The sequence below is a fragment of the Seriola dumerili genome, unplaced genomic scaffold (genome assembly GCF_002260705.1).
Source record: "Seriola dumerili isolate Sdu_G_001 unplaced genomic scaffold, Sdu_1.0 BDQW01000478.1, whole genome shotgun sequence".
Taxonomy (NCBI): domain Eukaryota; kingdom Metazoa; phylum Chordata; class Actinopteri; order Carangiformes; family Carangidae; genus Seriola; species Seriola dumerili.
This window is the reverse complement of record NW_019174733.1, coordinates 5,751,024-5,768,348: the sequence shown is the minus strand read 5'-3', so window position 1 is coordinate 5,768,348 and position 17,325 is coordinate 5,751,024. Positions and strand designations below refer to the sequence as shown.

The 17,325-nt window shown below is 40.1% G+C and overlaps 1 protein-coding gene across 1 annotated transcript; it reads right to left on the bottom strand.

Moving 5' to 3' along the window:
- Nucleotides 1–181: 181 nt before the first annotated feature.
- Nucleotides 182–17,221, bottom strand: LOC111235224 (atlastin-2-like). The gene is made up of 14 exons (XM_022763613.1): nucleotides 17,149–17,221; nucleotides 11,398–11,564; nucleotides 10,286–10,498; nucleotides 7,881–8,012; nucleotides 7,549–7,653; nucleotides 7,393–7,443; nucleotides 7,237–7,293; nucleotides 6,734–6,826; nucleotides 6,354–6,492; nucleotides 6,103–6,230; nucleotides 5,576–5,632; nucleotides 5,402–5,473; nucleotides 4,619–5,050; nucleotides 182–2,588 (listed from the first exon to the last, which is right to left on the bottom strand). Exons 1-14 carry the CDS (start codon nucleotides 17,219–17,221, stop codon nucleotides 2,469–2,471), a joined length of 1,839 nt encoding a protein of 612 aa, XP_022619334.1. The 3' UTR covers nucleotides 182–2,468.
- Nucleotides 17,222–17,325: the final 104 nt, after the last annotated feature.

Here is a 17,325-nt window from a genome sequence, read left to right as displayed (position 1 = left end):
CGCTAAGATTTGTGCAGAAACTGGTTTAGAGAACAAGAGGAATGGCTTTGATGATTGTGCTTTTGTGTTTTTAAAGTGTTTAAGCAATGGAGAAAAAACAAACGAACTGAAGTGTGACTAACTGCTCTTTGCGTCTCTTCAAAGACATGATCTAAAATAACAAACAAAAAGGAGCCAAAAGGATTGTATTGATGATTTATTCTTAAGGTAAACATTTTATTCAAAAATAAATTACCAGAGATATCTTTAAAAGGCAGACAGACATCGTCTCCAACCCACTCGCCAGAATCAAAACACTTTCCTACCAGAATCCAAATATTCACACGTGTTTCTATTTACGTCCATCCTTGTGAAAGGGAGAAAACTAATGTAAACCCTACAGCAGCAACTTATCATTCTCTAACAAACCACAGACTGTTTAGTCGATCAAGAGAGGAAAAAAAAAAACAGCCACTGTCAACTGATTCGCTATAAAATGTATACAAAGTTTATTTAAATATTTAATCCAACATACATGCCCTGTCTGTAATATGTGAACACAGAAAAAGAGAGACTGTACAGTACGAGACTGGCGCTTGAGGTGAGAAATACTGTGGATGGAATCAATGCAAAAGAGCTCAGACAGATGTGATGCAGCTGTTAGTGTGTTCACTAAAATATAAAAGGGGGAGGGTTCTTCATGAAGTCAGATTCCTGTTAAATCAAGCTGCTTTTGGGAACTTCAGCTCTGATGGAGAACCGACTGTATAATTCACTGAGGAGGGTAAGAGTCAGGTGATCTGTTGTCAGTAAAAGGAATAGTTCAATATTTTGGGAAATATGATTATTCGCTTTCATGCCGAATTAGATTAGACCACTAATACCACTCTCATTTCTGTCAATTAAACACAAACTGTAGCCATTAGCTTAGCATAAAGGTAATCGCAGGGTAATCCAAGCTAAGTGGCTGCTGGATATAGCTTCGTATTCATTCTACAGATATGAGTGGTATCGATCTTATTTAACTCTCACCAAGAAAGCAAATAAACATTTTCCAAAGTGTCAAGCTATTCCTTTAATAGGGGTTTCACCTAAAAAAGATCTACGTTTCTAATCCCCCAAAAGAAAGAATCAAACTTACAGCCTGCAGATCCTAAAAATGCAAAGAGAAGCAGCCAGAGCTAGTGCCGATTTAATGCAAGGCAGTGAAGGAGAAAATGGTTCAAAATGACAACACTCTGACTGCTCTGACTATAGCTGGGCTCTAAAAGCTCATACCTAGCTTAATGCTACAACACAGTAGCTCTTAACACCATGCAGAGGGCCAAACACTGGCAGGTCTGCTATGAGTCACTAAAGGTCAGATAAAACACGTCAGTTCTAAAATAAAAACAGACCAAAAAGTTCAGCCGAGAGGCCCGTGGCTTCCTACAGTTCTCTTCAGTATTACAATCGCAAAGTATTAAAGGGAAAGACAGATGTGTACAGATGTTCTGTCTAGAAGCAACCTGAGCCCAGTTTGATTATACAAATTTACCTGCTTAACACACCTGCAAAGTTTACTGTCGAGTAACTGAATGAATGGAGGCAGGCAAGTGAGCTATTTATATGTCAGAAGAAAAAATAATAGACTTTGATTTGATTTCTTGCACTCATCTGTTCATTTCAGATTTGTAGGAGACAGATCAACGTGCCAGGACAGGACAGGCCGGAAATTTGACTGTTAAAATAGCCTCTCCAGTTTGTCCATGACAAGAACTGTTTACCTTTACTTCAGTAGAATAAATTAAATCCGTTTCCTGATTTAACTGAAAGGAAAAAAAGAAAACCATCACCTCATTTTTAGTTTTCTCAGTTGATTAGTCACTTGTGCTTGTAGGAAATGTTATTTAACAGGCTGAAGAAAACGTAAGCTGAGCTCTGAACTGTCCAGCCTGCAAGACAAAATGATTAAATGCACACAAAGGTCAGTTTCAGTTTGCATCCATTGTTGATAACAGCTGCCCACAGCGGTGTCAGTTTTCCCTGAATTACAGCAAACAATCCTGAAGCGATTGCAGTCCGCTACCAGCAAACGTGTGTGTGTGTGTGTGTGTGTGTGTGTGCGTGTGTGTGTGTCAGTCAGCCTACAGTGTGCATTACAGCATCTATCACAGCGTGGCACACAGGAGACGATGACCTTCCTTCAGGTCCTGTTTTGGCAAGAGGCAGCGCTGCCGGCTTCTCTGCTCGGTCCTCTCATGAACGTGCAGTTTCTGCTCTGAGGCACTGGGGGGCGATGAAGAGCAGGACAGACAGCGAGCCTACAGGTCCATGCTGCTCATGTAAAAACGGGTCAGTGATGTCATGATGGGTGTTTGTGGAGGGGGAGGAAAAGAGGGTCAGCTTTGGTGTTGAACTAGTTCCACAGTTCTAGGACTGAACACATTGAGCGAGTGGGCGAGGGGTGATGAACATGACGGGGGAGATGAGGAGGATGAGGAAGAGTGTCAGTGAGTCTTTAACTTGGTGTGCTGCGATCCCTGTTCTGTCAAGCTGGCTCTGATAGAGTTAACCACCGTCTGTCTGACGTTGTCTTCCATATAATGTTCACTTAGCGGCTTCAAAACCTGCAGCAGAAGAGAGACAAAGAGGATTTTGTGAGAACAAATGAACTTAACTTAAAACAAGTCAATAAAGGGGACAAAGAAAGTAGGTTAGGGAGGAAAAATGTTAATGGTAAAATAAATGTAACAAAAACAGGCTGTAGACCAACATGCTGACCACAGACCACGCAGCTTCTTGAACAAAACAAGTCACAACACAACTGAACAAAACCCTCTTCAACTGAAAAGAGTAAATAAAAGATAAGCCACAACCCTTTCCATATTCATCAGAATAAGATTATTAAAAACCGTTTGGGCAGGTTCCATGTCCTCGAGCTCCTGAGATGATTCTGGCCTGTCAGTATTCAGAGGATGTGTGTCCACACCCAGAGGTTAAAGTGTAAGAATCCAGCACCATGGGCTGAAAATGAACAAGGAAGCCAGCAAACTGCAGGTGTTTCAATATGAGAAGCAAGTTTAGTCTATAAATCCGCCAGTTGGCCAGCAGCTAGTTAGTCTTCTTGTAGTTGTTGTTGTTGAGAGGAGTCAGAGCTCTGAGTCCCAGTGTCAATCCTGAAGGGAGTGAAGGGAGGAGAGAGGCGGGCCACGCCAGGCGGCTTGCGACAGGCTCCAAAAGTTTGGAAAGCACCTGAGAGGACAGGAGAGAGTTAAACAAGGAACAGGACAGACAGACAGACAGACAGACAGACAGTGGAGCAGAGAGGACAAAAGAAGTTTCGGGGGAAGAAAAATGATAAAAACGTAAAAAAAGAAAGGAGGAGAGACTGAGTATGACGCAGTGCAGCTGTTGTCATTATCCTGTATTTATGCTGCTTTGGCCATGAAATAATGATTTTCTCAGTCCCACTTTTTACCAGGTGTTGGCTGTGATGCAGTTTTGTTCTTAAATAATCTTAATAAAAAAAAAAAAAAAAAAAGGAATGAAAATAAGAGATTTTGCTGTTTTCATGTTTTTCGGGTGTTTCTCTGCGGACAGAGGTCGTTAAGAAAATGAGCTGGAAATGCTTAATGTTGATAAAGAGTGAAAAAAGGGGGTGTGATCTCGAACCATACAAAACAACAAAAAGAATAAAGTAAAGGCTGCTGGCTGAAGGAGGTGGAGGGGAAGAGAGAGTAAAGAAAAGGGAAATGCAGGAAATCAGGCAAGATGTTGAAAACGGCAGAGAAACAGGAACCGGCGCCTCTCACCTTTCTAACCGTCTTCTGTATAGCGGGGGGGGGGACAAAAGCAGAGGAAGGAGGGAGAAGTCAGAGGAGACATGAGGGCTAAGTTTGTGGTGGATCCCAAACACTGATAAAACTCCAGAAAGATAAGAAACACAAACACACTGACTAAATTTGTTGTCAACAACTGAACAAGGAAAGACGACAGAATGAGAGAAAAATAAGGGTGCTGACAGAGATTCAGGAGGGAGCAGTGAGAGGTGAAATGAAACAATGGCTCTTTAGATTTGGTAAGATGCATGATGAGATGCAGCAGAAGGAAAACTGATAGGATTCTTGTTTCTCAGACTTTTTCAACACCTACAAATAAAAAGGCAACAAAGGGAACTTCAAATAAAATCAAACTAATATAAAACTACAGTAGAAAACAATGACATCTACACACATGCAAAATATATCGTTATATCCTCTGAGAAAGCAAATTCAATTTAAAACCATGTCGCTCATTAAAAACTTACAATATCTTAGTAATGTATCTTAAGCTTTGACTTCAACCCAAACCAAAATTAATCTCCTTTTTCCTCAGGTTGGATTAAGTTTATGAATGCAGTGATGGTCCTTCAACACAACAGCATTTCACAAACGATAAAAACACAAAAGAAATTAAGAAAAACAAAACGTCCACAGTTTATGATCACATTAGAGAAATGCACACTACAACACATTTTTGGTTAAATCTCTATCCTTACATTACACAGTGGAATAAGGTTTTTATTTTATTGAAAACAACATGAACACATAACATAAGCTAACTCTAATCTTTGAAAATAACCCACAAACCCGCACACACTCTCACATCGACTACCCACCTGTTCCCAGAGTGTCTCGGCCACCAGATCTATCATCGTTCCCACCTCCCGGAACTCTCCAGAATACTTCACATACGCCCAGGCGCAGAGCGACAGCAGCGCCACGCCCATGACCAGATTAGCCAGCACCGCTAAGGTGCTCAGACCGATGAAGCCCGTCACCCCAGATACCACATAGGTGACAAACATGACTGCAAACAGCGTGGCTGGTGTGCGTGCTGCATAGAAGATGTTTTTGCCGTCGTTGTGTTTGGAGAAGTTGGTGAAGGCCTCGTCCAGCTCAGACTCCAGTTGGTTCTGGTAGCGCTGGCAGAACTCATCGCCACCCATTTTCTTCACGGACCGAAAGTAACGCACCGAGTGCTCGCGAAATTCCTCGTGGCAACGCTCCAGGTCAGCTGGGGCGATGTATGGCTTGTCCCCGCCACAGATCTGGGAAGGAACATCAGCACATGTCAGTAAAAGTGACGAGAGTGAAGAGAAGAGTGACTGACAGAAGAGAAGAAGACAAAAGACAAAACAAAGATGGTTTCAAACTTTGCAGAAGCATGCAACTAGGAAATTCACTAGGCTGTATTTTGCAGGATTTTTTGTACTGTATTACATGAGTTGAGCTACTCTGCCAGTGTGCTGCAAGCTTCCCGTAAACAATAGTTAAAGTAGACCACGACTACACCCTGCTGTCTTTCAAATGACATCTTGTGGTCCCTGGACTACAGCTATCTTTGGGTTATTTAACTGTTTGTGATTCATGAGGATTGTGTGAGAAAGACATGTCCCTACCAGCTCCATGTTCTTGCCGTACATGTCTTTGGCTCCTGCAACAGCGGTCAGGTTGTTGGCTTCTGCTGTTGCCTGAGAAACAGGAAGAGACAATGAGTTTCAAGATGAGAATTAAAACCTAAAAAATGTGACCCATACTTAATAAGACCCCTCAGTTTTGAGACCAAAACTAACCTGCAGCATGGACTTTGGGTGAGGCAGCTCCTCACCTTGGTAGATCTTTATGTAAGCCTGTAGGAATGTAAAATAATAGATTATCACTACAGTGTTTCATGTACAACGTTAATATTCTGGCAGATAACACAGTAAAAACCTAACAATACTTAAAGCAAAAACTGGTGTAATACTGACAAACACTGAAACGTTATTCACTGCAAGTCGGAATAAACACACCTATGTTACTTGCACTTATTGTGTGTCTGTCTCAAACTAAACCAGGCTTTTGAAACCATTATCTGATGGTCCTTTTCTCTGCAGAATGCCACAGTTTACAGGATTTCAGAGTCCACTGTGGCTAAAGATCACAACCAGTTTTGTGTCATTTATTAACCCTAAAGCTTATGCTTATTTCTTCTGTAAATGACTAATTCTGTGTTAGCAGACTAGGCAGCAGAGTGTATAATTTGAGGCTTTACATTTATCAACCTGTGACCTATCACTGTGAAAACCACTGGTAGTGGACTAGTAAAACTCAGCAGGACCTTAAAGTACTCCAGGAGATCTCTGCAGGTGACTTTATTGCCTCCGATCTCTTTCTCTACCAGTCGTTCTGGGGCGAGGAGGAGAGGCACCAGCTCAGCCAACTCCCTCTTAAAATCACCATCAATGTCTGAAACACACAAACATGCACCCTGATTGTCCCATCGCAGCATGGCATTTCAGTCAGGCAGTCTTTAGCCACCACTTTTGATTATTTATTCATTAGTACATGTGTATGTGCCTGTTTTCTCACCTTTCAGCCTCCCGTCAAAGTACGGGTTGGTGGCCACCTTGAGGCCAGGATGTGGCAGCAGGAAGCAGCCGATGTTAGAGAAGCAGGAGTGGATGTGCTTCCTGACATTTTGCAACTCTTCATGTTGATTCTGTTTTACCTGTGTCAGTGGAAAACAATATACTCTTCACAGGGAAAGTGTATGCTTGTCTGTGTCATTGACTGATTTGACTGTTTACACACATGTTGCACTAAGCAAATGTGTGCACACCAAAACAGACAATGTCATTAAGTATGTCTGTGCTTTTCAAAAAGAGGTGCGGTGTGTCTGGCAGGAACAGTGAGCATGTGACCTGCTGCATAAATATCTTCAACAATGTGTAGAGGGATTATATTCTCACCTGTAGTCTCTTCTCCAGGAAGGTGTTGCCTCCTTCCAGGCCATAGTAATGTTCATAAGGATAACTCCAGTCCCGAATCAGGAACATCAAGGACTGAAACACAAGCAACATTATTTGATTTTGGGGAAAAATTACAGTTAAGAATTGATCAAGTGATCTGATTTCTTAAATATTTAAAAAATTATAAAAGTATTTTTTTTTTTAAAAATTTAAAAAAAAAAAAAAAAAAAAAAAAAAAATGTACTTGTTGTCTATACCTTTGGTCTTTTCAGTTACAGGGTCCATCCAAATAGAAATTAAATTTCTCACCTCTACTGACATTTATTAATCCCCTTATATTATTCATTACAAAAAATATTTGCTGTGCAGCCTCATTTAACTGTACAGCTAAATTTCTTGACTGGGTGCACGTTCAGTGGTCTATGCATTCATTCATTCATTCATAGGACTATACAAATGTCCCCACTACCTGCATGTACACAGTCAACAGAAGCAGTCAGTACCTGGAAAGGTTTCAGGTAGATCTCTTCCATTGCCAGCCGACCATATTCTGTGAAGAGCTACATATGAGAGAAAAACAAATTATAATCAGAAAACAGACGACAGTGTAACAGACTTTGCTGCTGCTTTTTCCTGGAGGGAGAAAAAATTACACTAACCTGCAGATGTTGCAGGTCATCCTCCTGTATGTTCTGGGAGAGATTGTACACCTGAAAAACAAAGAAATACAGAAAACATGAAACATAAATGTTGTAATTTTAAGAGAAAAAAAATTTACAGCATATTTTCCAAACAAAACATGCTTTGATTCCCACCTGTACAGAGCTGGTCATTGTGCTGAGGGCAAATACAGTAGCACAGTCCTTTATGGTGGACTGACTGTCAAACGCTCCCTGAGTATCAACAAGGAGTACGGCTACCTGTTGGGACAAGATACAACAAATGTATTATACTGCTAACTTCATCTTGTACATCAAGCAGGGTGTGTTTTATATGTATTTGCTTTCCAATTCTTATACATGTCAACATTACAATGAGAATACAAATCTAATATTTCCCAAAGATACTTTTTAACCATCTCTAGCAACATTTAGAGCATTTTCACATGAAGTTCATTTCAGGACCATGTTGTTTGTTAACTGTCTACCTTGCTGCCGTCTGGCTTGTCGACCACAAACACTTCGCTCCAGATCTGAATTCCTGTGGTCTCCCTCTCGCAGCCCCCTCTCCAGGTGAACCCTGTCAGGGGCTCATCATCACCCCCAATCCACTTCTCACTCTGTGGCAGAGGGAAGGGGGAGGGGGTAATATGAGAAGAAAGAGAAATAGAGGATGAAATGAGGATTGGTTGAGGCAGCAAAAGGAGGAAAATCCACAGGGATTGAGAAAACAGATGAGGTGTGGCAGAAAGAAGAGACAGAGATTATGGAGAGGAGGAGGAGGGATAATGGTATGAGAGGAGTGAAAAAAAGGCCAAAGGTCAATGGCCTGATGTTCACCAGCATTTGGCTTAGATTAGGGAAAATGTAACTTTTCAGGTACTTGTGGTGAAATAATGTATTGTAGTGTTGTGCTGTATTTTAATCACCTATATCAGAGAAAAGTGCGTTTGTTTGTCTGTGACCACAATGTTTCCAAAGTCTGTGAAATTTTATCTGCAAATGCACACAACAGAGAAAAAAAAATATATTGATTTTGGTGGAATCTAACAGCATCATCAGACCATATTTTACAAGTCTTATATAACTACCCTGTTGTCTACACAGTAACAGGGGACCGATTCAGAAAAGGATTTAATATTTTTTTGTCTAAAATTGTCATCTTGGTGACCACTTTGTCACTCCTCCTAAAATCCAGACAAAAAAAAAAGTTTCAACTAAAAGGAATACTTTGTGACCTTGTCTGTATTTCTGGCTGACATACTGGGAGAGCCACTGACCACAAACAGCAAATGTATAAACAAGCCTCAAAAGCAAATACCTGATTTGCAAGGCAAAATAAACAACACTGATTCCTGTTTCCTCTCTTACAAAACTAACCAACAATCTTATGACTCCACGTAAACACACGTCTGTAAATACAATTTATAACACTTACTGCTGTATATAATTCAATATAAAGAAGCACAGGCTGGATAAATAGCCTCAGTGTTTGAGAAAAATGTGAACACATGCAGATCTGGTCAGACTTGCATGAATGCCCATGTTCATGCTGCCCAACAGCTGTGAGAAAGGGTCATAACATTCCTCCGTCTTTCCTGTGTGTGTATGCAAGTGAGTGTAAGGTGATCCTGGCTGCTTCTGTGTGTCGAGCCGCTGCTACAAGGGCTGAAGGACTAGTTGTTGATGTTGTGTCGCACAAAGTTGTCAGATAGACCTGCAAAATAGTGCGCCTGTGTGTGTGCGTATGACCTGTGTCGGTATGTACCACTTTGTGTAAATCAGATGTCACTTTAAAAGGCCAGTAACAACACAAACTTGCTTGTATTAAACTGAAACTCATCAAGTCATTTGACAATTTAATTATAAAGAATAGTACAAGACTAACCAACCCAACAGGTGGAGACCTGTTAAACTGCCCTGTTTTATTCATGCACCTTGCTGCATGTCTTACTCACCTGGCTGAGTAAGTGTCTCAGTATGAGACCCAACAGAAGGCACTTGTCTTTGCTTGTCACAATCTGCTACACATGCTAGTACTATCTGTCATCTCATCTACTGCACATCTAGCCCACCTGTTTTCACAATCTCAACTGACTGCCAGTGTTACAAAATATTAAGCCCCACAGGAGGGACGAGCTGTTGTAGATTTACTTAGCACATAAACATACCTCCGGCAGGGGACTTCTACAACTGGTACAAATAGGAATAATTGCTTTGACTGATCTCACTGACACTGTAATGCAATATGATACAACTGTTTTGACATAAAGTCTACTTTTATGATGCTTATAATATATTCAGTTGGTAACATTATCTTTTAGCATTGATGTCATAGTAAATGGTGGTGTCATACTGAGCTGCAATATACTGAGATGTCCTTCTAATCTTCTGCCCCCCATATTTGTAAATAGGGAGGACAAAAAAATGGAAACAGCTCTAAATATAACATAGGCCAGAACAACACCAAAATTTACTATGACTTCAGTTACAAATTTAGAATTAAATTTACACATTTTTACAACCATGTCAACAAAAACTGACATTGTGTGCTTTGTGAAGATAGATATAGATTTTATGGCAGGGCTGTTATATTGGCTTGCATTAGATTTTACAGGTGAAGGGGAAACTGGGGATGGTTGCGATGTCTGAATTCTTCCATTCAAAGAAATATTGTGAATAATCTGTCATATGTAATCATCTTTAAATATGGGTATGGGTGATTAGCAGACAGGTATAAGCTTAATTAAGTTTTTAAACCTTAGTTTGGTTGATCTAGTCTCTGAGTAACAGAGAAATCAGAAAAGTGTTGCAACCGCCCTAGTCTCCCCTTCCCCGAGAAAGTAGCTACATGTGTGTCCAGCAACAGTATGAAAACCACACCTTATCTCACCTGATTGTGCATGTATCGCAGCATGAAGTCCAGCAGGAAGGACTTGCCCTTGCGGAAGGCCCCTGCCACAGACACGACCACCACATTTAGGTCCTTCACGTGATCTTGCAGCAGGATTTTCTCCAGTGCTGCAGCATCCAACTCAAAGCTGTGCTCATCCTCATTGGCCAAGACAATCTGGATGGGCCTGGCCTTTTCGTCCTCTATTACAGCCTGAAGACATTAGTTTGCAATCAGTCAGAGCTCTCCAAGGCATAGAGAGTGGTTAATGTGATAACACTGTGCTGACAAGGCAAATTTCATGAACTCAAAATTACAGCACTGAGATCAGCCAACAAAGCAACAGGAAGAAAGCAAGGCAAAGAAAACACAGGAGTCTGACATAAAGCAAAGACACAGCTAGGATTTTCACAGATGGAATGGCAGAATATTTTATTTTTCCCTGAAAATATACACACCTTTTAAAAACACAGGAACTTTCTTTTTTTCTGCTGGTAACACCTCTGACTAGTCTTTAAGCTATTATCACTAGAAGGTTGCAGTGTGATCATTGACTTGCTTTGGCAAAATAACTGCATATATGTAATACTTCCCACAGATTTTTGTTCATACAGATTTCACCTTCTTTGTTCTCATTTCCTTTTCCAATCCGTTTACAGGATTTATTTTAGAGCTTAATCGCTTAGCTTTTGAAGCAAAAATGTCAATGTTTGATAGTTTTCAGCTTCTCCAATTCTTCAAACCTCTGATGCTTATATTATAGTGAAGCAAGTATCTTAGAGTTTTGGACTGTGGGTCTAAAAAAAAAAAAAAAAATCATTGACTGAGAAATTATCTTCCATAAATATCAGGTTTTTAATAAGTAATAAGTAATATTAAAATTAACCATTAGTTGCACCACCAATTGCCTTTAACAGATGGTAAATGGAGAACATTTAATTGGACTGTCTTTTTTTCTTTTTTCTCTCTGTACTTCATATTTTCATTTGTGATTACAAACCATACATTTTAAGCAGAGACTTTAAGCTACAGCTAAATCAGATCTTACTTAAATATGATATACATGCTTGTCAGCAGACAAGAATGCGGCAGGAAACACATTAACACTTCACCTCGTCTTCGTGAATCCCTTCATCTGGTGAGGGAGTGAGGCTGGTATTTTTGCCCGAGTTTGAGGCCATGCTCCTGGGAAAAAATTCATCATCCAGGTCTTCGGACTTGGCTAAAGGAGGCTTCTGTTTATGCCGAAAAATGGGAACATCTTCCACACCACTCAAGCCTTAGGATAAAAACACAAAGTAGAGAAAGATAAAATTACACTGGTTAGACAACTACATGCTGCATGATGGATGTAAAGTGAGAAGGAGGAGAAGAATGTAGAGCCAGGTTTATGTGGCAAGACCAAAAATTGCTTTTCTAAGGAATGCGTTTCATTGTAATAAGTTTGGTTATGTGAGAGACAGACTATTGTTTTGAGTTAAAGAGAAAGTGTAATGCCCTACATGGGTCAAATTGTGGACAGGAATCTTTCCAGCATACTGTGCTGGGCTAAATACTTTTATCCACTCTGGTCTACCCATCTAGGTCAAGCTTGAAAATAGCCTTGTACTGAAAAAGGACACAAGAAAAGGAAGCTACAAGGACAGCATTTTCACATTTTTGTTCCCTGTTTTTCTGCTGTGTTTGTGAAGGTCTTTCCCTTAAATCTACGGCACATTAAGTGTCATCCTCCGTCCCTGTCACAGTGCCACAGCAGCAGTATAAGTGAGTACGCTGAACCACAAACTGTAATGGATGCAGATGAGGAGCTCGTCTTGGTGGCATTAGTTTTAGGGCTTCAACTAATGATTATTTTTCTATCAGATTGCAGATCATTTAATCGAGTAATTGTTTGGTCCATAAAACGGTGAAACTGTCAATCACAATTCATTCATTAATCTAACTATTTTAATAATTAATGAATCTGATGATTATTTTCTTGATCAAGCAATTAATTGTTTGGTTTATAAAATTTCTTTCCCTAAAGCCCAGCATGGCATCTTCAAATGTCTTGTTTTGTCCAGCCAACAGTCCAAGACCCAAAAGGTACTCAGTTTAATATCACATGAGATAAAAAGAAGCAGCTCACAATTGAGAACCTGGAACAAAAAATAAAATACATTTTTGGTTTTTTGCTTGAAGTATGACTAATTGATTATCAAAAATACTTGCAGATTAATTTCTGTTGCTCGATTAAGCGATGCAGTTCTACATCATTCTACATTATTAACACAAAGCCGCTTGAAAAAAATGCTGTTTTGCCTGAAAGATTATCACTGTTTACCCAAGTTCCCTGCTTTCTGTACTGAAGGAAAACATTTGTTCACATCCTTTACAGCTAAAGAAACCACTGGTGCAGATGAAAATGACTGAAGTGGCCACATACCTGACAGAGTCTACTGAACAGGTAGGACAACAAGTATTACACATTGCTCATTCAAATACTTAAATGATTAGTCATTCAGCTGTACTAGGTTGTGGCACCACCACATACAAATTAGGTTTCGGCAAAGCAGCAGGAATGATGCCTTCCAATTTGGTTGCCATCTTTGATAAGCACAGGGCCTGTACCTTAAGTCACTAATGTCAATAGAAAATCCAAACATTTGGCAAATTTACAAAGCTAAAGAAACCAGTGCAACAGATTGCTATGAGCTGTTATTGTTACTTAAAAACACCTTGGATACACCACCTGTATCCAACAGTAGTAAGAAATAAAATTTGGCAAGGACATAAAAACACTTGTGAACAAACAAATTTGGATAGCACATCAAGACAACATACATTAAGCACCACCTGCCACGAACACACTTTCAGACAATACTAAAAAGGTCATGTGTATCCACACACCATCCATACAGGTGGGACTAAAGAATGTTTGGTTATCATCTAATCTGAAGGTTATTTTCTCATTTAGTCGTTTGGATTTTAAAATGACTAACAAGTTCTTGTGGTTCCAGATTAAAGCCATCAAATTGCTTTTTTTTCTTTACTTCAAAATTTTAAACATTTTATAGACTAAATGATTAATAGTAAAAAATAATTGATATTCATTCTCAAAGGGACAACTTTAAAAGTGGACATTCACAAATCAACCTGGAGGTGCTGCAAACTCCCAAAGGGCAGCAGCAGTGCTATGCTGCTGTAAGAACTGGGCAGTTACAGTAATCTGCTCAGCACACAAATTAGCCCTGCACGTTCCCTCAATCTGTGGCAGTGCAGGTTCCCATCAAACCCAGAGCAGCACTCAGCAGGATGAAGTGGCACAGACTGCAGCCATAGAAGAGACCCACACAAAGACACTATTCTGCCTGGACTGCAAGGAGTCTGTGTTGCAGCAGAATGTGTGAGAGAAAAAAAAAACACAATAAGCATGCTAGGAAGCATAACAGCCTGTGAAAAACCATTAGCTTTGCTGATATGTGCACTCACTAATACACTCACACTTCATCATAAAGTGGATGATGCACTGTCCTACTCAGCTTGTAGAAAATGAGGGCGGAACTAAAATTAGCCACCTTATTTTTCAATCTTATGGAGGGACTGAGTAGATGTTAACTGGCCTACATGTTTTCCTGCCCATACACTCCACACTTAATGTTACCAAGGGATGAGATGAGTCTGTGGAGTACAACGCGCACAAATCCCCTCTTATTTCAGATGGCCGTCTATCTTTAACTATGCATGGCAAGAATAGTGTACGTCTATGCAAGCTACCCTATATCTCAGCTCTGCGTCCCAAATCAGATCTCCCTTCCCTGGACTCCTGCACTACACCTGACGTAGACTTTGATACGGCCTTGGTTCACTTGAGCAGCTGTATAAATATGGGAGGTTTCACACTTCTAGAGGCAATTTCCCTGGCTTTTTCAAGAGATTTAGTGTAGGAATTACGAAATTAACAACCCTTTAGGAATAAAGTTGCATCATACAAAGAAATACTCTGGAAGCAAGATTATGTAAAATATTTGCTGATTCCCTGTTAGTATTTGGCTCTTAAGGGAGAGCTGGCACTGGCACTTTAAGTGTTTAGAAAGCAGGCACAATTTATGCAAAAATCTCCTCTCTACTGTTGCAACACTGATCATTAATGCCAGAACTTCTCAAGCAGGGTTTCAACATACTCCTCTAGCCTTGTGACATCCAGGCTATGCATTTTAAATAATTTGGAAAAAAATAATTTCCTGTGATCAGGCTTTATTTGTTCATTCAATGTGAAGAAAACAAGACTGCAGAGACTGAGTTTATGAAAGAGAGCGAGCGATCGACTGTAGCTTATTAAGATGCAGGTACACTGACTTCCCTGCACACCAACACCAAAAGACAACCTGACTTGGCCTCTTTGGACACGAGTCAAAGAGGGCAAATGTTCAGTTGCAGCAAGCAGGCCAATCGGGAGTCTGTGAGGACAAAGTCAAGATTAAGAGCAGACGAGGTTAGTAAATGCTGTTGCCACAGAGTCAGCTGACTGGTATGAAAGTAGGCATAAGGGTTATCATGATAAGGGACTCCATACATCAGTGATGAGCCTTGGAGAATGATTATTCACTCTTTGCTTACCAGACTTGACAAGGTTCAGAGAACTGTAACAAGAACAGACTAAAGCAGAGAGTGTGCAAGAGTACATTTCTTTTCACCATTTCTATTCCCCTTTCCTGACATAAAGGCAGGGGAGAGGGATGGTTTTTCTCTTATACCATAGTAAAACATAGTTACTGGCAGTGGCCTTCATTCCTCCATTTGCCAAAGGAGTTATCACAACACACTGGAGCTGCAACTGACAATTATTCTCTTTATTGCTTAATCTGCAGATTGTTCTGTTGATTAAAAAAAAGGAAAAAAGAAAAGAAACAGGACAAGCTGACATCTTCAAATTTGTATTACCCAAGGTCCCAAACTCAAGAGTAAACAGTTTATCACATAAGATAAAAGATAAGCCACACAATTTAGAAGCAGGAAAACAAGCTAATTTTAAGGCATATTTGCTTGAAAAATAACTTAAACAAGTAATGAATTACCAAAGTAGTTGCCAATTAATTTTGTCAGTTGACTAATTGATTAATCCAATTATTTGGTTCTACAATGTGCTTTGCTATGCTTTAAATCCTGTTCAAGGACAGCACTGTGATGGGGAGATGGATCTCAACATATACTGTTTATTTGGTGGTTTCTGAATGAAAACTTTGACCCTTATACTTAAAAGCAACCTTAAAACTGAAATTTAAGAAGCCCAGTCAAAGAACTAGTTATCACATTTACTTTGAAAAGCTTGGGAAAACAGAAATTAATCATATCCACATTTTTAACAAACCTAGATCTATCATGTGATATTCAATATTAAGTTTAGTTAGACACCATACCAACACTGCAAAGTGCATATGCAAGAAAAGCCAGCATCAGGAGTGATGTGTTCATTTGTTGTGATTAAATGACAGGTTCACAATTATTCAAGTCTGTCTTAAAACAGTAGTCAGGTTCCCATTTCAATACAAGTGGTTCACAGTCCTCAATCTGAGCACAAACGTATGCCAATGATTATTTTAAGGCTTCAGCAGTCTGAGATAGTCAAGCTGAGCAATAAAATTACAGTAAATGGTGAAGTGCCTGTAATAATTTGTTCCAGATTGAGATGGCATCTTCAAATGTCATTTTTGTCTGACCAAAAGCAAAAAAAAAACAACACACATTTTAGTTTCACTATCATGTGTGACAAGGAAAAGTATATTTCCTCATATTTGAGGATATTATTGACATTTGTTGCTTAAAAAAAGATTAAAATAACAATCCAATAAATCTTGTGTTGATTGACTAATCTATTAATTGACTATTGTTGCACCTCTTTAGCATACCCTGCCCTACATACACACCCTACGCACCCAGACTGCTGAATCCTTACACTGGCTTCAGATAGGTGGTGGATTTTATCCCCATCACTTAGATTGAAAGTGAAATAGGAAGGGATCTTTTAATGGCCAGTAGGAACAGGAGCAACGACCAGAGCAAATAAAACCTGTTTCAGTGAGAGTATGGGCACCTGACTAGTGTTTAAAGACAGACTTGTAAAATTGTGACCTTATCCTTGAATAAGTACTTGTCATTTGATATTAAAATACTACACAGTAATATATCTACTTGTATGTAGTTGAGGACATAATTAGCCTTGCAATTACGTGGATAAGTCTTCTGGCAAACTGAGCAGACTAATAATAGGGCATTTAAAAATATCCGAGTCATTAGTGGGATGAGAAGATTAACGTATGTGAAAACCCGTTAGAGGAAACTGGTGTAAGCTGTTTCAAAGTTCAGAAACTGTGCAGTTGAAGGCAATTCAGGGTGACTGTCCAACTACAGGCAATACGGATCCAGAAACAAGAAACTACGGACAAGCTGCTGGTCCTCTGTGGGCCAGGTGAAAGTGACGGCCGGGACAACTGAGCCGACAGGTGTCGCGTTTGAATTTTATATCCGGGTCAGAATCAGTTTACAGCCCGAGTACCGAAGAGAAAACATGTTTCCACACGGGGAAAGCGCAGACTGAAAAAAACGTATCTCCATTTAGCTAATTCTTAAAACAGTTTGGGCTGTGTTTACGCTATTATTACGAATTAGAGGAGGCATGTTCCAGCGGGGGTACCACATTTGGCAGGACACCACGGGTCTCCAACTGACAACACAACACTGGCTAACGGAAAAGCGAGAGTTTGCCGAAGACAAAGACGACAGAAACAAAAACACTTTACATTTTAACTCCCCTCCCCTCACCTTCGTACTCCTTTTCGACTCACTCTCATACACACTACTTGACAAAATCAACAGCGGTTTACCTTCGTCAACGACTCGGCTTTTGCGGCTGGACTCGAAGTGATTTCTGCTCCTCAACCCGCTCACCTCCGCCATCTTGGACTACTGAAATCTAACGTGGCTGACGTCAAAGAAGCTTCTTTCTTCTCACGCTGGAGTTCATACTGCCCGAGGCTGCCGCAGCTGGGTCAACTGCACAA

Bases quoted from the DNA above. Each gene is read 5' to 3' on its own strand.
- LOC111235224 (XM_022763613.1), bottom strand. From the start codon at position 17,221: ATGGCGGAGGTGAGCGGGTTGAGGAGCAGAAATCACTTCGAGTCCAGC. The intron at 7,444-7,548 runs GTGGGAATCAAA...TTTGTTTTTCAG, and splicing joins CAATGACCAGCTCTGTACAG to GTGTACAATCTCTCCCAGAA. The intron at 6,231-6,353 runs GTGAGAAAACAG...TGTGTGTTTCAG, and splicing joins CTTTGACGGGAGGCTGAAAG to ACATTGATGGTGATTTTAAG.